This window comes from Dendrobium catenatum, unplaced genomic scaffold (assembly GCF_001605985.2).
Source record: "Dendrobium catenatum unplaced genomic scaffold, ASM160598v2 original_scaffold_211366, whole genome shotgun sequence".
Classification (NCBI taxonomy): Eukaryota; Viridiplantae; Streptophyta; class Magnoliopsida; order Asparagales; family Orchidaceae; genus Dendrobium; species Dendrobium catenatum.
The window spans coordinates 990,804-1,012,188 of record NW_021529777.1 but is presented as its reverse complement, the minus strand read 5'-3'; the positions used below and the strand labels follow the sequence as shown (position 1 = coordinate 1,012,188).

Below are 21,385 nucleotides of genomic sequence, written 5' to 3'. Positions count from 1 at the left end.
TAGAGATGAGGATGCTCATGTGGATGCGTGGATTTACTTTTAGAGACAATGCTGAAAATGTTTGAGTAGCTAGTAGCGGATAAGATTAGAGAGTTACCTTAGATGGTTTGGTCACATAAAATGTTGGCCATTCCATAATCTTGTTAGGAGAGTAGATGTATTAGATATGACCTATTTTAGGAAAGGTAGATGTAGTCCTAAAAAAGACTTGGTTAGAAAATATTAGAAATACCCTTTTTTATCATATTTAAAGAAGAATTTAACTAACATGACACAATGGAGAAAAAAAATTCATGTAGTCGACCCCTCGTAGTAGGATAAAGGGTCAATGTTGTTGTTGTTGCATAATAAAGATTCTATTTTTTGCAGTTTGGTTATGTTTGATTTGATATAGTGACGAAAATGCAAACTTAGAGCATATGAGATAACATTTCTCATTTTAATTTTTTTGAATGTGATTGTTTTTGTTAAAATGGTCTAACAATTTTTTTTTTTGGGAGTAAGATTTATGAATTAATTTATGAAGAGAATACTTTTTTTTTTAAATAATTTAAGCTCCTAATGAGCTGTTGTGTCATTTTGTTTTTCAACATACGAGATATAATATTTATGTAAGCTATAAAATGCTCTAACAAGTCACACGAGTGATGATTTAGGGTCTGTTTGGGACAACTTTCTAGTTGTTTTGCTTTTCGGATAATCATACTTTCATTTGGCTTTAACTTTCTTTCTCACTATTTTTTAAAATTTTATGTGATAAAAATGTACTTTCTACAACTTTAGTAGCGAAATTGTTTTCTCTACAACAGCTTTAACAAACTTATAAAATATTGCAGTCGTCCCAAATAAACCATTATGCACAAATTTAAGGAACCAAAACAACTCTTATTAAAGTAGGAGCTATGGAATTTACAGACAATCATTAATGTCGATAAGTTCATATATTCAAATCAATGCAAGCTCAAAAATCGCTTGGGCATGCATATTAAGTTTATGTTGATGACATAAGCTAAATACAAGCTCAAATATGTACAATTCCTAACTTTAGAGAGTGATGAATAATGAGATTTTAATGGGTAATTTGAGCCTATATGTTGGTCAATTGTACTTGTTTGTCTTATTGGATATATATCCTTGAAAATTTATTTCATATGAAATTACCTTCAATGATAGATAATTTGTTGTAGTCGGAGGCTATTCATTGTACTCAAGTCATTTGAAACTAGTTTGAACCAATTCAAATTTGAACTTGGTTTGAAAACCAAGTTCAAAGAGTAGGGATGGTATTGTGGTGATGGAGAAGAGGAGTTTGTATGGAAAGAATTACAATATTGATGTCATGCAAAGGGGAAGAGGTTGCAGTGAAGTCATCATAAGATTGTTGACATGTGAAGAAGAGTTGGTAGGTAGGCATTAGTGGAATGGCGACATCTACGATGGAGCATCTAAGATAAGCTTGCCGGGTTGTTGATATGTGTGAAGAGGAATTTATGAGGGAAGGCATTGCAAGACCAGTGTCACGCGAAGGAGAATAGGATGTTGCGATGAAGGCATTATGGACTTGGCGGTGTGTGAAGGATAATAGGAGCTCATAAGAAAGGTATCACAAATAAACAATATGTAAATGAGAAGAAGAGCTTGTGGGAATGTGTTTAACAATGAGAATGATGTTTGTACCTTTTTTAAAACTCAAGTTAGTTATCCTTAACCAATCACAGACCCCTATAGAGGCTAATCAAACCCTTGAATTACATTTAAGCCTAGGTGGACCTGGTCAAGCCCAAATTAGTTATTTTACAACATAACTTAACCTAAGTGGACGTAAAGGTTAAATTGATCTATTCCATTGTTGAATTAGACTTGGCTTTAACTCTAGGTGAATCTAATAAATTTAAAGACCCATCACCTATCATAACTTTTGTAATTAAACCCACTTTGATGGGTTAACCAATGTTGACCCAGTTACCCTTTTTACCACTTTGGCTATCCAATGGGAATTAGACTTAGCTTTACTTTGGATGAATCTAACTAATTTTTACCACTTTGGGTCTTCAATGGGCCATTAAGCCCACTCGATTTGAATTGGACCTATGGAGCTTAATTGGACCCAAAATCCATACGAATCTTTCCAAACAAGTTTAGCCTAAATGAACTATCAACAAAATTGGTTGTTTTGAGCACATCTCAAGTTAATTGGACTCCTTAGACCGACTCAGCTTAAATTGAGCCCACATGTAGCTCCAATTCAACCCCTGGTTCCTACTTGGTTGAACCCTTAGTCTAACCATATGCTTATGGTCATCCCCAACTCGAGGTGTAAGCTCACAAGACCACTCCATGTTTCCTCCTCTAGCAAGCTGACCTCCTAAGGATATTCTTTGGCCACTTTGAAGAAACATGCTGATCTTATTTTTATGAATAGGTTGATTTAGTCATAGTCTTGTTAGATTAAGCCTTATATAGTGTGATGCCCCATAATTTAACAGAAGAATTAAATCCCTAAACCTAAATTGTAACTCAACTATAATACATAATAAACCAAAGCTAACTATAAAATCTAAAATAATAAATGCAATATAAACATCATCCAAGTTTCATTTCTCAAAACTAAGATAAAATATTCTAGCTTCCATGCAAACTATACATCAACAGAATTAATATTGGATTATAAAAGAACACCTCAAATGAACCAGATGACGTTGTATTTATCACTCTGTACTTCACTGGGCCCTTCTTTTTCTTTTTGAAATATGAAAAAAATATAATAGAGCGAGCACCATTAACTCAGTGGACTTCTTTCATAATCCCATCATAGATATAAATATCCATTTAAATATTAAGAACTAAATTTTCAAATAATTAATTGATTAATAAAGTATAACTTAAATGCTAATAGAAAGTAAAATCTTCACAACTATCAAAATGTACTTGGTTTCTAAGTCCTTACTTGCACTTCCATAAGGAACTTCATAGAGGTTTAAAAATATACTTGCTTTTAGAACATTTTTTGCACTTAAACCTTCTTATTTCATCAGAATGTACCCTGAGGTTACAGAGTAATCAAAGAATGTTCAAAAATATCATTTTTATTGCATTCATATGCAATGCACGAATATAATGCATATGTCCCAATGCCTGCTTATTACTCCACTTTCACTTCCACTAACAACTCCCTTTCTCACCTCCCACACCCTCTTATAATAAGTGGTGCCAGAACATAAAAGAATAACCTCCCATACCCACATACAACAAGTGGGGATAAAATTCTCTCACATTTACATAATATAGTTGAGCTCATATTACAACATTAAAAAGTTCTTATATCATTTAAGAGAGTGCACTATCACATTTAAGAGATGAAAAATTTTCTAATGCCATGCCATGAATTATACAAGTTTATGCTTAAGTAGAGTATTAAAACCAACATATGATTATGATAATATATGAACTACTCGAATTATCAGAATTAATCCACATTGGATGTGTAAATACCGACACACGAAATCTTTTTTTCTTTTTAATAATACTTTCATAGGAATAACCAAAATAATATTTTAATAATTTCATATAACTATTATGAAAATCAAGAATATATCATTTGTTAAATACACATAAAAATTATCATAATGAAAATTAATCGATGAAAATTTAACTTCTTATAATCAAAGTGTCTAAAATAAAGTATACAATAATATACAAAAAGTTACAGGTGAAAATAGCATAAAACTCAAGGAAAATATATTTTATCCATAAATTATTATATAATTATTGGAATTTAAATCATAGATAGGTGTTTATAATTCTATGTAGTGCTCTACAAAATTCTTAACTAGCCTAGTGGATGAATACAATGTTTTGGCCTCTAGATCTCTCTCTCTCCCCATCTCCCCAACTCTCTCATAAAATATTCCAAAAGCTTTCAGATGCCTTAAACTTGAGATTTGATACAAATCTTTTTAGGCTCGATTGGGTGGATACCTTACTAAGTTGACTTAATGAAATATGATACACATTTTACTCTCTCCTAATCTTGATATACCAAAGCTCTACTACACCACCTAATCATATCTAATGTATGCAAGTCTGATATGTACTCTGTTAGATTGATGTTATTCTCTTAGCTCAGTGGTCTACCCTAATTATCCCATATCTTACCTAGTGTTAATCTAAATAGAATATAATTTGGATTAGCCCATAAGACCCTAGCATAATTAAAATTAGCCTACCTAAATGGAACAAAATTGTATCTTGACACCATTAGCTAGTGTTTGTCTTCCAAACTCTAACTTAGATGATCTTGGTTAACCATAGATATACCTAGCCATACCATTGACCTAATATAATTTAAACAATCTATTAAGACCCAATTGATTTATTAAAACTAATTGTTGCATCCCTTAGTTTCGTTGGGTTCGTATTTCCGAGACGCTCAGTTCGACTATAAGCTCGCTGAAATCGGAGTTTGGTTGCTCCCATAATTAATTTTTGAAGTTTCCAACTAGCTTTTTGCCTCGAGATTCGTGCCCGATCAAGCTAATTTTGCATAACGTATCACTAATTATGACCCATAATTATTTAGTTAGCTCTAGATTAGGTCCTTAGTTATACTAGTTTTTGCTTTGTCCTTAAGAATATACTCAATATAAAATCAAGATTAAACTCATTAGGTTGATGAATGCATATGCTAATCTTATGAGTCTTATAATAAAAGAAATTATCTCTCTTACTTGAGAATAGATACTTAAGAAAAATCTATATTAGCGAGTCAGAATTAACACCCATACAGTCACGCTACTTAATTATAGTAGTTGTGCCATAAGAAAATGTTCTTAAAATTAAAATAGCCTAACAAATATTATAGATGCATCAAAATAATTGAGTTATGATATTTAAATAGCTTTGCATGTTTAGTTGTTAGTCATTTTTAGGCAAGATTATATGATTAGTGTGTCAAGCGTTCTTAACCTTATGTAAGATTAAAAAAAAAAAAAGCCTCCCACATTCGATTGAATTTGATGTATGCTTGAGACATTATCGTAATGGTAGTTCTCACCTTAGGTTTAAGATTTGTGGGAAGCTATATTGCCACACAATTTTGAAAATTATATTTCTATAATCAAATGTCGTATAGAGAACAACATACTTTCTCAAGAAATAGAAATGATGTTTTACTATCGATTTAAAAACAAAAATAAATTTTATCATTTTCATGATCAAATGCAGCATAGAGAATGTCATACCATCTCGAAACATAAAAATAATTTTTAAGTATTATTTTAAAAATGAAAATAAGTTTAAAGAAAACATATCTATGATCCTAGAGGCATTTTTTCTATTTTAGTGAACTAAAATAGTATTTATTTTATGTTAGGGATCTAAGTGCCTCAGAAAGGCAAGTTCTTTATGATTAATTGCATCTCATGAGAAGCTCCTAAGAAAACTCTCAATTAAAATATTAACTAAATATTTCTATAATTCAACGATATAGGCAAGGATTTGAAATCCAAATTTGTCAACAGGGAATGGATCAAAAGTGTGAAAATATTTTTAGAATTTCATCAAATGAAAGGTAGAGAGCACTGATGATTCTAAGATACCATGATTGGGTTTTAATGATTTATAATAAGATTGAATTTATGTTTGAGTTTGATCAAATTAATAAACAGGTGAGATTCTATTCTTAGAAGGATGAGGAATTATGACTTTGAATCAGCCTCAGATCCTAGGTTTAGAATGAACCATTAAAAAGTACTGATTAGGTCATAATATATTGATGTTTAGGAATTTTGTATTAGGACATATACTTTAAAATCCTAAGAATTAATAAAGAAGCCCGACACACACTGGACTTATGTCTGCTTGTAGTGGACTGCCCGCTAACCACCGAAATACTTTTAAAAACATGAATTTAGATCTAAATGATATGCATGATAGAAAGGCAATTATTTATTTAGAAGCGACAGGTTTATAGTTTAGAAATTCAAATCAAGATTCTATTGAAGATGCTAGCATTTCAAATGTACATAACTAATGTAATCCAAAATATTTTTCCTCAATTATAAAATTTTATATGAAATTAATGCAAATCTACATCTCTTACTTTCCAAGAAAAAATTGGTAGTATAACGACTCTATACCAATAATAATAGTTGACAAATCTCTTAGGCAGCCCCTACCTTGCCTCTAGCTTGTGTGAGTTTAGTGTGTATAGAAGAGAAATAAATACGCATGTTTTGCTTCTAGGAAAAGTAAAAGTTTGTATTTTAAACGATAAATACTACATAATCCTAAGAGCCTAATCAGTGTTTAAGCAACAACATATTCAATGCCAATATACCTAAGGAAAATAGGCAAGTTCTAACTCACACATCATATACAATCAATAATCAAAGTATATATAAAAAAAGGTAAAAGAAAAGTGCATGTGACAAATGTTACTTAATATATAACCCATTGTACATGGGAAAGTAAAGGTGGACAAGCTCTATCAACAAGAAGCTTGGATTTCTACACCTAAATTGATGCATATCGATACAAAATGAAGTTTTTTATATAAACATCTTCAGGTCTTCTTCAAGATCTCCAGGCTATGATTGTACACCCATGACTAAGTGTGCAGATACTTGTTTGTATATGACTTACATGTTATGTTAAAGTCAAGCGTAAGGAGAACCCTCATTCTCTTTAACCAGTCTATTTGAGGGACTCACTCAGGGGCTGGGAAGAAGCTTAACACTGGAGCACAGTGGACCAACTTCAGCCACATCTTCTAGACAGTCGCCATCCCCGACTAGGGAGACCTCAAAATTTCATCTCTTAGTGAGACAAATTTTTATTCTTCCTGCTAGAATTAAGTCTCTCATGTGAGACACATTAACAATTAAGCTAACAACACAAATCTCCCCATAAGACATCCCTTTTAATCTAATCAACCTCAGGACTACATTAAGATGCTACTCTCCCCCTCTTAGCTCAATAGGGCCACCTTAGGCTTATCTCCTATTATACACAAGCCTGATCTCTCGACTACATCAAAAGCTACTCGCCCCTCTCACCTCAATGGGGCAACATAAAGTCGGCTTCCTACCAAAGTCGACTCAATCGCTAAGCACATCCTACTCGCATCCTCTCTCATAAAGATTAGCAATTCGCTCGGCATAAACAACCAAGATATATTGAAGACTGATTGAACAATTAATGTGCCTCGTGCATATCCATAATAACTCCCCAACCCCTATAAAAAGGGAGATCATCATTTCTCTATTTTCGATATATATTGTGTCATACTTAGCTTAATTAAGGTCTACAACACAGAGCCCACGCTTCCACTATTCTTGTACATTTGGCTTGGATAATAATGATTTATTTTTATCCACATTCTCTCTCTTTCCCTCATATTCTTACTTCAACATCTTTACCTATAGGCTCTTAGTCTACATGTGGCTAAAAGTATGACCCGACATCATCTATCAAATAAAATAAGAATGAACAATGATCATCCTTCTAAAGAATTCCAAAATACTTTATCTTCAAATAAAATTCATTCTTTTGGACTTTTTTTTATTTATAATAAATGATTTCATTTAATACTTTCATGACTCTATATATTTACAACTCTATAAATTTATAACATGAATATAAAAGAAAAGACACTACACCCATAGGGATTAGTATACATAACTAAGCATTTATATAAATCACATGCATATCACATTATATAGTGCTACAAAACACTTGCTTATTTTTTAGCAAATTAAAAAAGCAAATACACATGGCCATGCTTTAATATTTAATGGGGGCTAACAAATTCAAGCACCTACATAAAACTTGCTATTTGTAATCATTACATTTTCCCCCTTTTTATTTAATAACCCTACAAAAATATGATCACTAGTAGAAAACTTAATTAGTATATTAGACGCTCATAACCTAGGATAATCTAATGTCCATCACATCATCATCACAAGTGCAGAAAAATAAACACTCACATCATCACACATCCACCTGAACATCACTTCATAATTAACAAAATTTAGAAAAAACAAATACACACGCCAAAACACTACCCTAATCTAAAACTAAAGTTGGTTGTTCTATCATATAATTCTATGTGTGTGCTAGGTTGTGTGGTTGGGTAGTATCCTAAATGGAATAGGATTTAAATTATGTACACATTGAATTGATATGTTGTAGGTTAAGGGATTTTATTTAAATGTAAGTTTTAACGCTTTACAATTTATCTATTTATGTTTGATTATTAACTTTAGAATTTGAAGAACCATATTAATTAATAACTTTAAAATGTATTAAAATTATAATCAAGAAGTCCTAGTTTCTTTTTTTAAATAAATTCATTTGTTGCATTTTACATAAAGCCAATCTTATCAAAACATTTAATTATTATTATTATTATCATTATTATTATTTAATATGAAGATTTTTAAGTTTGACTAAAGTTTAACTTTTTATTTAAACTTCTTTTTTAAAAAAATATTGATTATTTTTCTAAGATTTCGTAATTTATTTATAGTTCAACAATTTCTCAATATTGATTATTTTTCAAAGGAATTTGAGCACTTCTAAGTCTCTTAGATATCCAATTTTCCTACTATTTTCAACCATTTTTTTCTTATCCTCTCTTTTTTGTGAGGAAAAAATGTTAAAGAAGTTTCATATGAAATATTTATTTAAAGAGGTAGGAAAAAAGGTCTAGAGAAGTGTAAGATCATCCATATCCATTAAAAATAGTAAAAAATTTCGTAAAAGATTTCACATTTTAACTTGAAAATTTAAATTTTTTTATTTATTTTATAAGATCTAAATCTCTCCAAAGAATATTTTTTCTAAGGTTAATTACACTTTGATGGATACCCAAGAATATTCATTTTTGAAATGGACTTGACCCCAATTAAAGTATTTCTCAATAATAATGAACGTGCTCAAAGCGATTTTGGGTATATGTAAGGAACTTTGAAAAATATGGTATTACTCCATTAGGATTTCATGGTTCTTTCACCCTCAGTGTTCACTTGATAAGCCTATTTAGCTAAGAAGATAATCAATATAATCTAACATGATATTCTTTATCAACAACAATGAATTGTATCATTCAAAGATATGATAGGGAAGAAGCATATAAGATTTACTCCCCTTAAAATTTGTAGAAGAAGCCTATATAATGAAAGGAGGGGACAATTTGATAAGTAAAAGCAAACCACCAAAACTAGCCTTGCCATTCTATTTGGATCAAGATTGCTATAAACTAGGGAGTATTAGACTTTTCACCTTAGTAAATTTAAAGGAATTATAATATAAATCTTGTTTGAATGGAGCAAGTATATTCCATGGGATGTGAAAGTGAAGTTCACTGTTCCATCTTAGTTCATTTCCAAAGTTTTTTAATATATGATGTATATGTATGAAAACATAGAGTATTGCTTAATATCCAATACACACACAAATTGCATCTAACCATTCACATTTAATTTCAAAGTAAACCCAATATTTTGCTAAGCAATTTATAATGCCTTCAAGGGCATCAAATGATTGACACCTATAGAAGAGAATATTTCTTATCGTAATGTACACAAATACAAGTACAAGACATATAGCCAAACAAAAAAACACATCACAAACTTGAAAAGATTGGAATAGCTCCGGTGAAAGAAAATGTTAGAGAGAGTTGTCTTAGATAATTTTGACACATAAAATGTTGGCCTTCAGATAATCCGATTAGACGAGTAAATATATTGGATTTGGCCTATGTTACGAAAAGTAGAGTTGGACTTAAAAAAAATTTGGCTAGAAAATGTTAGAAATGGCATATTTATTAAATTTAAATGAAAATTTAACTTTTAACAAAATACAATGAAAAAAAATTCATGTAGCAAAACTCAGTGGAATAAACATTTGATTTTGTTGTTGTTGTACCTAATGTGTAAAGTTAATTATCTTATATAATCTAGCAAGACCACCAAAACTAATTTTATCTTTAAAGTTAGCCATCTTAATTTATTTCAAGTTTATCTTTAAAAAATGTCCCAAAAAAAAAAGTTTATCTTTAAAAACATTCAAATATTATATACAATTTCAAAATTAAATTTTATTTAAAAGCTAAATGAATTTTTTATTTAGAAAATTACTTGAAAATATGACTTTACATAGAAGTGATCCTGATTTATATTAAAATAAATGTAGTATACTAAATTATTTAAATGATCATGCAATGAACACTATTATCTAATTGTATTAGTCCTTTTAAATACTAACTCAAGACTAATAAATATAATTTTTGTAAGAGCATAAATTCAAACTTTGTTCATTATTTGAATAATAATAGATGTTAAATTCTTAATCAACCCATAAATTACTAAAATTTCATTTCATTAACTATTTCTTAAGCTTTATTTGGGATGACTTGCTTACTATTTTTTAAACAAATTTTTAGTTAAAAAAATTAAATTTTTTAACTAAAACTCTACTTTAAGGAGCTGTAAGAAATTCGTCCCAACCGAAGCCTTAATCAACCCAAGTGATTCTATATATATATATATATATAGCAACAAAAACTACAACAGAAGTGCTGAAGGGCCTTAAACTTACTAAGCTGCATCAATCAAAATTCGTTCAAAAAAAAATAAAATAAAATAACGGATACTTAAGCACAGTGCAACACACTCAATTAAGTGGTCAAAAAACAATAAAATGATTGGGTCAATGTTCAGATTAGCAGAACAGATTGCTAGAGCACAAGACTATCTACACGACTACACACTACAGCAAACTACAAGAAATACAGAGCATGTCTTCACATGAATTGGAAGTTATGTTCCTAGAGTCCAAAGAATTTCAACAAGCATCCCTATCCTACAGTGCCTATCAACCAGATATAGAAGAAGAGGAAGAAGAAGCAACACAACTTAAAATATTTTTCATGGGGAAGCAAGTACTAGATCATTTCCTGAGACCAAGGTAGGAGCATCTTCTTTAGCGAGTGCAACGTAGTTTGCCGGAGCTGAAAACCGGCTGTCTTTCTTACCATCCCTGCTCGCTGATCTGACACCATTGTTGCTTCCATGATGACTGTTCATAGACAATCTGCGACTAAGTGTATGGTTCGATGCACCTCCATTAGCACGAGGACCGACTGCCTTTTTAGCGCTTGATGTCCGTGCTGGGCTTGGCTTTGACCCAAATAAGGCTTCTTGTTCTGTGGTTAGCTGTTCATGGAAGCGTTTCTGATCCTGGAAGGAAGTTGAGATAAATATTTCAACATATCTATCAATAAACTTGCCATGGATAACATCATAACAATGGTAAGAAGAGAGAACTCAATACCCTCATTCGACGCTTTTCTTCCTCTCTGTCATGCCTAAGCATGGTGTACTCATCAAGCATAGCAAGAAGAGAAACACCATCATATGTAAAAGACAAGCCATGAGCCTCCTCCCATGCTCGAGTCTTAGACACTAGAGCGTCAACAAGACCTAACAACAACAAAAGTATCAATCTAGACATAACAGAGAAGCCAATCTATAGTTTTTCAGTTGCACAAGAACAAAACTCAGCCAAACCAATTACAACAATTTGTAATTATGGCAAGGGCTCAGTTGGTTTCTTGTCGTAGATGACATATATTTTAGAAAATGATGATTTAGACTCCATTGGGACTTGCTATTTTATTGCTTCTTAAAGCAACTTTTTTCATATAACTATTTTATTTGTTATACTAGAAAGTTGCTTTAAGAAGCAGTAAGAAAGCCGTCCCAAACAAAATCTTAATTTTCACTCATTTTGATCACTTAAGGTATTCAAACTACATTCAGGCTTAATTTGAAATAACTTTCTTATTGATTTCTAAAGAAGCTTTCTAGTTCAAAAATTTTTATAACAAAAAACAGTTTTAGAAAATAGTAAAACAACTATCCCAAACAAAGCCTCAATAAAATGATAATACCTAATAAAGTTGTCATTTTTAAACATGTTTTAACTTAGAGCAAACAAATGTGCCCTAGGGAGAATAGTCGTCATCATATCTCACAAGTACCTGGAATTTTGTTAACCAGAAGGCGAGCTTTTTCAGCTCTCTTGAGATTTAAGTGTGCCCCTCTGCTGGAGTTATATCTGTTTTCATCCTGAAACGTCCAAAGAAAAAATAAGTATCAGAAAAGCTGTGCAATCGACACCAAGGTGAATAAATGACTTTAAATGCCGGGGTATGCTGCCTGTATGAATAGTAATCCTATCTGCCAATAATTACCAATAAATTTAATAAATAACAAAGAAAGACGAATGGTAGAATAATAGACATTGTAACAAAGTAATAACTATAGTCTATTAACATTGAAGTTACATGCCAAATAGCCAAAGAGGTATTATGTCAACTAACATATCAAGTTGAGTTATGTGTCAGCTACATTAGTCTCAATGCAATAAAGCTTGAAAGGACACGCAAGAATATGCAATCCATTTAGTAGAACTAGGAAATACATCACATACAACAGAAATCAACAAGCTAAAACGGTATAAAAAAAATGCAAACTTGGGGACTACACAAGATATCATTACCCTGTTGTAATCATCCAACCAGCTCTCTTCTTCGCCAGCTGACATCCATTTCTCAACCTTTTCCAATATTTGCTTTCAACTTAAGGCCTCTCTGTAATGTCTAGATTGATACTTTTGTTGTTGTTAGGACTTGTTGACACTCTAGTGTCTAAGACTCGAGCATGGGAGGAGGCTCATGGCATGTCTTGAGTTCTCTCTTCTTACCGTCGAATGAGGGTATTGAGTTCTCTCTTCTTACCACTGTTATGATGTTATTCATGGCAAGTTTATTGATAGATATGTTGAAATTCTCTCTTCACATTTTAGTTTTTTTTTTTTTTTTTTTTTTTTTTTTTTTTTTTCTCAACTTCCTTCCAAGATCAGAAATGCTTCTTGCTGGTGGGAAGCCGAGTAGGATATGCTCGAGGATTGAGTTGGCGTTGGTAGGCAGCTGATTTGAGGTTGCCCCATTAAAATGCCCCTAGGCAGCTGATTTGAGGTTGCCCCATTAAAATGCCCCAGAGGAGCGCATCTTATTTAGGCACATAGCCTCGATGTCTGCTAGTATCGATGAGATCATTGTTCCTGGAGCCCTTGCACTTGATATAATTGAGCAGGTTGGCAACTTGCAAAGCATTTGACACTTAAAAAACATAACTTTACTTGCTATTATTTTTTGTATTGCTAACTTTCTCTTTTATTAAGGTTGAAGAAGAAGTTGAGAGGCTAGATCAATTGAAGGCTAGAAGAATGAAAGAAATAGCAATGAAGAAACAGGCTGAACTCAAAGATATATATGCTCATGCTCACATGGAGGTTGATTCAACAGCTGCAGAAATGGGAGGGACGTTTAGGCCAATTAAGTCAAACTCACACACATATCACTTATGCAAGGCTCGAACCCAAGATCTATTGATTAATAATTAAAGCTCCCAACCAACAGACTAAGTTAAGTTACGTGTCAACTACATTAGTCTCAATGCAATAAAGCTTGAATGGACATGCAAGAAAATGCAATCCATTTAGTAGAACTAGGAAATGCAAGCAATAAGCTGCGGCATTTCTTGCAGAGAAGTATTAATGAAATATGTCAATAATTTAAGCTATACAAAAGTGAAAATGATGTGCATATCTTGTTAAATAGTAATATAATTTTTATCCACTGCACGGACTTGGTTGTAGATAGACCTAATGGTTCCTTTATTAAGATCATTTTGAGAATTTAATTGTATTTTTCTGCTACCCTTTTTTTTTAATAAAAAGAGATCGGGGGGCTCCATATTCTGCAGTACAAGTTAAATTAAGATTGTATTTTATCTATCACCAAACAATAAAAAGTAGTCATCAACTGAGTAAAGCTGTATAAATTTCTAATGTATTTTTTATGAGCCATCTTCTTTTCTATTTTTTTACAGTGCTTTGAAAAAATGGACTGGATCAAACGATTCGGCTGTAAACTTATCAAGTTGTCCGTTCAATAAAATTTGAAAACCGGATTTGTGCTGAACCAGTTCGAACCGATTTGACAGCTGATTTGAGTTGGTTTTATTTTCTATTTTTACAATATTTTGAAAATCAGATCAGCCAGTTCGACTGTGAATCAATCAAGTTGATGATTCGGTCATATTTGAAAATTGGAATCCCATTGAACCGACTCAAACTAGTTTGAACTGCCAGTTTGACCAGAAAACCATTGAATTGGCCAAGGTTTAGTTGAGTTGGGCTATTTTACAAATATTATATTTTATTTTAATAAAATTTTAATTATTATTATTTTTAATTTTAAATATTCATTTAAAAGTATATGCAAGCAAATCAATAAGAATACACAGTTGCCAAATCACACAGCTTGGTATGTTACTAGTAGTTTGTGCTTTATACTACATAAAGATCATTAATAAAAACTCTTCTATGATGTGAGACTAAAAAACCTATGAGAATTCTGGATAATAATTAAATTATGAAATTTGGTTGGGCAGGGTATTTATAAAGATTAAGAACATAAACTTTTGTATATTATAAAATTTCTATATTATATTATTCTTATTTAAAATTATATTTACATTCTTAAAAAAAAATTAATTTTTAAACCAGAGTAATATTCATATAACCATATTACTTATATTCACACTAATGGTTAATCAACCTTGTTAACAAACTTTATGTTAAGCCTTAATTAAGTTTGTTTTTTAGTTTTAATCAAGATAGTTATGCATTCACTTTTTAAAATTTTAATTATTATATTATATTTAAATAATTTTAATATTTATTATTTCATTCATTTTAATCCAGATTGAACCATTGAACCATGAATATTCACTGCTTCTAGTTTCATGTATGGTATGATTTTTAGAACCTTGATTTTTTGTTGTTTCACCCTCAACATTTGCATAGGTTTCGCTTATCTACTAGCACATTATGTATATATCTTACATCGTTGTAATCATCATCAGTCTTATCCCAACTATTTCAATCGGCTTTATGAATTCTTAGTCTCAATGCATTTTTTAGTGTCATATGTCTTAACTATATTTTGCCTAAAAAAACTTAATGCAAAGCCTCCAGCCATGTTATTATTGGCCTGCCTTTTCTTTCTTCTTAGTTTCTTTCACATTTATATCATCTACTTATATTATTGTTGTATCGTCAACCCTCTGCTATAATGCTTAAATCTTACCTTCAACATGTGTAGTTTTATTATTTATCTAATGTAATCATTTTCCTTTCTTTAACCCCACTTAATTTTGCTAATGGTCATACATTCATTTTTAATGTTTTCATATATCACTCCTGACTTAACTATTAATAACTTCTTTATTTCTTCACACTCAAATCTCTATAGCATTGTTGGTTCACTATAACTTCACAAAATTAATTAGAATGTCTATATGATATTCTCTTATCACATGGACTCTTTAAGGCACCTGACTATTGTAACTACCTAATATTAATTCTATTTTTATCTGTAGACTCAAATAATGCAGCAACAAAAAGGCTAACACAAATTCCCAATATCCAAATACATCACATATAACAGAAATCAACAAGCTAAAACGGTATAAAAAAGATGCAAACTTGGGGAGTACACAAGATATCATTACCCTGTTGTAATCATCCAACCAGCTCTCTTCTTCGCAAGCTGACATCCATTTCTCAACCTTTTCCAATATTTCCTTTCTACTTAAGGCCTCCTCCTTGGCTTTTAAAATCTTATTATCCATTTCACTAAATAGTTCTGAAGGCTCAACATTCCCGGATTCAATTAAAGCCACAATTTTCCTTTCTGCAGCTGCTGAATCAACCTCCATGTGAGCATGGGCATATATATCTTCGAGTTCAGCCTGTTTCTTCATTGCTATTTCTTTCATTCTGGTAGCCTTCAGTTGATCTAGCCTCTCAACTTCCTCCTCAGCCTTAAAAAAAGAAAAGTTAGCAATACCAAAAATAATAGTAGGGAAAGTTCTGCTTTTTAAGTGTCAAATGTTTTGCAAGTTGCCAACCTGCTCAATTATATCAACTGCAAGGGCTCCAGGAACAATGACCTCATCGATAGTAGCAGAAATATTCAAGGTTATGTGCCTAAATAAGATGCGCTCCTCAGGGGAAGTATCCATCAGATTCCAAAGATCAGTGAGTTGTGCAGCCAACAATTGAAGCTGGAACCAAATAAACAACTTATTGCATAAAGAATGGTGAATTCAGCGAAACCAAAACATAGTTCACAAGCGCAAAATACATTGATCAGATAAATAAGATAATTAAATCTCAGGACATTAAAAAATCCTAAAAAATCTTAAGATCAAAGTATCAGTTTCAGCTTGGAACTTAGAAGCAGAGTTTTAATTTCATTAAATTCCGTGGAACCTCGAGCTTCCATGTTTAGCTTGATTCTCTGTTTCAGCAAAAATATATAGATGCCATTAAATACCATAAAAGCTAGATATCCTATTATATTCCAAGAAAATTCCATAATATTAAAGTAGATGCGCAGCATAAAGAATGATTTAAGCAGGTTAAGTCTGAGATATCAATAATGAAAATGAATAAAACTATGTTCAACTCAAATTCAGTCCAAATAAGAAATTTAAAAAACAAAATTAAAACTGAGTGGCAGTACATTTAAGGACTTGTAAGAAGCTTTGAAATAAATTTAATTTTTTACTTAAAAAAAAATTCCTGGAAGTAACTAAAGTTGATTGAAAATCAATTTCATTTCTTTATTTTACTAAATTGTACTGAAAAAATACTTGGCCAATGAATTAAATCATCAGATGTCTATCCTGTTAGTGAATCACCATGGAAAGCTAAGGAGTTGTTTGATTGCAAGCACTAAAAATTCAGGTGTATTTTAAATACAATATAAATATATGTTTGAAATGCTCAAAATTATTTTTTGGTAGTAAAATAAATTAAGAAAATCCTTTTTAGTATCTGGTTAAAAACAAATTAATTCAAATTTGTGTATTTATATTTTTTTAAATATACAATTGTATTGACATTATTATTTTAATATTTTGTTTGACATTATATTTACTCAAACCCTTATAAACACTAAATCTCCTGAAGTTCAACACACCAAATCAGTAGCATAGCTTCAATAACTCCAACGTTAACACTTCCAACTTTGTTCACTTATATTCATTTTACAACTCCTACACCCTCTTCCATCTTGCAGCTTCCAAATTGAACCTAGCATTCCTCCATTTCTCCCAATATTCTGGCACCGACAATTGGACGATTGTTAAGTCAACTTGATAGAATCACACTTAAATGAAAGTATAAATCAAGCAACATTAAGTTAAGCTTGCAGAAACTCAATGAGTTGGTACCATTATTTAATATATTAGATGAAACTGATATAATTTCACTCATAATGGATCAGTTTTTGTCCCCTCCAAGATGAAATAATAATGTTCAATTATGAGTTATGTTTTTTTTTATAATTCAATGGCTTCAAATGAATTAAAGATAATGTCGTTTGGCATATTTGCAAATTAGCACTTTCCCAAAGCAGAAGTCAGTACAAGCCATTATTCTAAGGAAATATATAAAATTGACACAATTCAAACCATTATGTCTCAGGGCATCCACTACATCAATCATTTTTTTTGTTCAGTTTGACAGAGAAGGTTTATCCTAAACACTGTAGATTTTCAAAGTCCAAGTCCATGTACAATTTTTCCAATTAAAAAAACTTCTAAAAGCTTATATTAATGTTAATTGCCAATCGCATTTGACCTAGCACTACAATCAAATAAAAAATCAGTCTGCAATATTATTATGCTTATTACTAAATATCTTTTTAATCATAAAGGACTTTCCTATAATTAAGAACATCAAGCGGGGTATGCATAATTTATTGTACCATTTAAATTTGAATAAACACAATGAAATTGAAGTAAGAATAGTTCACCACATTTACGTTACTCATTATATTGCAAAAGTATAAAACTAAATCAATAACCAAATTTAGAAGAATCAAAAAACGAATAAGTTAACCGTATAATATATAGCTCTAAAGAAAGAACCTTGGATGTAAGTTTTAATGACTCAATATTGATTATCATGACCTATAATCATAACAAAGTTAAGAAGTCTCAATAATCAAAATTTTGAATATTGAAATTTACCTTTGACAACTTGATTTATAATATTAGGGCTATCTCTGCAAGTTATTTACCCCAAGGCATTGGATATAGAATATTAAAAAGTGGAACGCCAAGGCATTGAATATAGAATATTAGAAAGTGGATAAAAGAATTAAGTAATGCCTTTTCAATGCAGAACTTGTTTCAGTTTTCTATTTAAACACATTCAAGTATATAATGATGCATATGGGAATAAAAAAATACCTTTTGCAGCCTCACTCTCTTATCCTCTTTAAGGGCCTCAACCATCTTGAGAAGCTTGTATAATGTGTCATTACTTATGCTCTTTGACTGAACACCAATGGACTCATTCAGACTGGGATGGATTTCAGTAATTGTTCCCAAAAATTCCATCCCCAAGACGGCACAAAGATCATGAACTGTGCTCACAAAATCAAGGACTTTATGCAACCTTTCACTCTAAAAAAAAGATATATAATAAGCTTTACAGTCTCAAAACTAACATAGTCATAATTGAATAGTTTTAGAAGAAACCTTTTCTCTTTGAAGATCCTGCAATTGAACATGGAACTCATCTAATTTCTTTAGAGATAAATCATTTTCATCAACCACCGGCATTCCCAACTTCTCACCATTTGCTAAGCTTCCAGCAATCTCCCCATGAATCTTTTGAATTTGCAACTGAACATCAGTAAACTCTTTAAGCCTATCCTCCTTTTGTTTGCATAACTGTTGTAATGTTGGTGCAATGGCTGCTAATTGTTCTTTGATTGTACCAGATGACTTGTCAGGCTATGAATGCAACAGGCTGCTGTTAGTCCAGCAAATCTTTATTGCAAAAGCATTAAAGCATAAGTTTCGTAACCATATCTATTAAGAACATATATCTATATAACGTATGCTTAAAACATATTGCAATCTGATAAAGAGTAAATTTGACAAACACACAGCATAAGAAAGCTTAATCAATATTGTCTTTCATCAAAGAAAAAGTTATTGTGAACTAAATCCATAAATCATTATATTTCAGATGATTGATTTACCAGCGATTTTACAAAACAAAAAACATCATAGAGTCACCTTCAGAGGTGACCATTAGTGGACAAAAGAATTTGTAACAAAAAGGATTGGATTGAGATATAATAGAGTTAAGCTTAGTAAGTTCAAACCATGCAACCGCACTATTTTACATGTCCAAGCTTCATGACAAGATAAGAAACAGAAAGTATTCAAAAGTAGCACAACATTCTCTTCTACTTACAATACCAGTAAAAGTAGTACCAAGAATTGTAAATAAAAAAGAGATCAATTCCAGATATTACAATTCATAGTGGGATGTGTATGATAACCAATGCTATTAAGCCCAAAAGAAAACGCAACTCAAGTAAACAGACAATTTAGCACTATCTGCGGTCCAAATGGCTAAATGATATTATAGCTCACTCACTAGACCAGCATAAGTCTTTTCCCCAAGAGCAGAAAGAAGTCTAGCAAGTTCAGCTCTGGAATCAGCCAATGACTTGAGAAGCAGAGCCCTCGACTTGGAAGCCTGATCAACTTTTCTCATATAAACATCCAAGCATTCTTGCTCGAGCTGAAGTAACATCTTATCACGCTCCTCATCACTCTCACCAACCTCATCCCATATGACCTGAAATATATTATTAAGCTTGAACCTCAGTTCATGCCATTTCCTGGCATAAAAATGATAATTCTATTATAATACCTGCAGTTGCTGCAACAAAGTTCCACAGGTGGTCTGACCTGAGAAGAGATCTTGAGAATTGGTTACATCCATTTGTATGCAAGAATAACCTGCAAAAATGCATTAGTTGGACAATTAGCTTCTTTTTCAGATAGAAAGATTGAGATTCATGAAATCCAAAGCTAAACACACACGCCCTTACAGAAACAAAAAAGGCATCTTTTGTATAATGGCAATACTAAATAGTTTATTAATGGCAATGCAAAAGTTTAAATCATTAGTTCTGCAGTACAAAACCTGCTCCGGAAGTAACCAATTTTCATGCACAAATTTTTCGAAATCACATAAACTAGATGCAGGAGAGATGATAGACTTCATTTTTACTTCACTTTATCAAAGGAAAATCTTACAGAGCAAGGACAGTAGGCTCCTCAGCAGTGGCAACTCACAGGGTTACTTTTACAGAAAAAACCTACCAACTTAATGACCACTCAACAACTATCATTGCAATGAACTGCCTAGAAAGGAACTATCATTGAAAAAGAAAAAATTGGACATGAAACCTTGAATCCTAACCCTCGGCAACTCAGAATCACCATTTGAATCATAGCAAACGAGGTAAATAATACCCAGATCTACTCCAACCCTTCACATTATTCACCATCCCATTAAATCAAACACAAACATCCCAACAACCTGGCAATATACTACCAAAAACCCTCGCCTTCTCACCACCGGCAATCCAAAAACAAAACTTCACCTTTTGGCTCGAAATTAAAATAAGCAAAGCCCCACTCTCAGATACTTCGACTCAAACAAATCAACCCCAAATAAGCACAAAAAGCACCATTTTTCCAATAGACCACCAAAAAAGGCAGCGCTTCTCCTCGGCATTGCGAGTTGGAGAAGAAGTCATAGATTACGGACCTTCTGTCTCGCGATTCCTCGAGATTCCGCTCCTTAGACCTCAGCACTTCCACTCAGACCTCCGAAGACGCCGTTACAGAGAAAGAGAGGGAGCAAGCGGAGGGCGAGACAGAGTAGGAACGTTGCTTCTGACAATGGACGGAGAAAAAGGGCAGTAAATAGTGATACAGCGATCACGATGGGTCCCCATCTCCCAATGTGTTCTTGGATAGGAACAATGTGGGTAAGCTTACCGCTCTTTCCTTACTTCCCTGTGGATTCGTCAAAGCTTGTTTGCTGTTAAGCGGCGGCCCACTGTCGGTGACAAGAGCCGTTAATTTCCAAATACATATTTTTTTTCCCGCCTGCCAGTTTTCGTACACTATCTAAAATATTTATCTAGAGCCGGTGATTTTATCCACTTTTTAAGCCGTAACAGAACGGTGAAATCTGTATGCTTGCAAGTAGCGTGGGCGGTAGCTTTAGCGACGGGATTTTTTTGGCGGATAAGGAATGCATGACAGATCGCCATCTGAAAGCTGGCCATCCAATTTGCCTTACTGGGGATTTTTTTTTTTTTTGAAAAATTAGGGGAAAAAGCTCATATATTGAATCAAAA

At 32.1% G+C, this 21,385-nt stretch overlaps 1 protein-coding gene across 1 annotated transcript; it reads right to left on the bottom strand.

The window, feature by feature from the left end:
• Nucleotides 1–10,681: 10,681 nt before the first annotated feature.
• Nucleotides 10,682–20,945, bottom strand: LOC110092618 (65-kDa microtubule-associated protein 1). Its single transcript, XM_020817256.2, has 10 exons — nt 20,788–20,945; nt 19,882–19,970; nt 19,603–19,806; nt 18,690–18,947; nt 18,399–18,614; nt 16,047–16,202; nt 15,648–15,959; nt 12,047–12,134; nt 11,338–11,486; nt 10,682–11,243 (listed from the first exon to the last, which is right to left on the bottom strand). Exons 2-10 carry the CDS (start codon nt 19,951–19,953, stop codon nt 10,932–10,934), a joined length of 1,767 nt encoding a protein of 588 aa, XP_020672915.1. The 5' UTR covers nt 19,954–19,970; nt 20,788–20,945; the 3' UTR covers nt 10,682–10,931.
• Between the last annotated feature and the right edge of the window lie 440 nt (nt 20,946–21,385).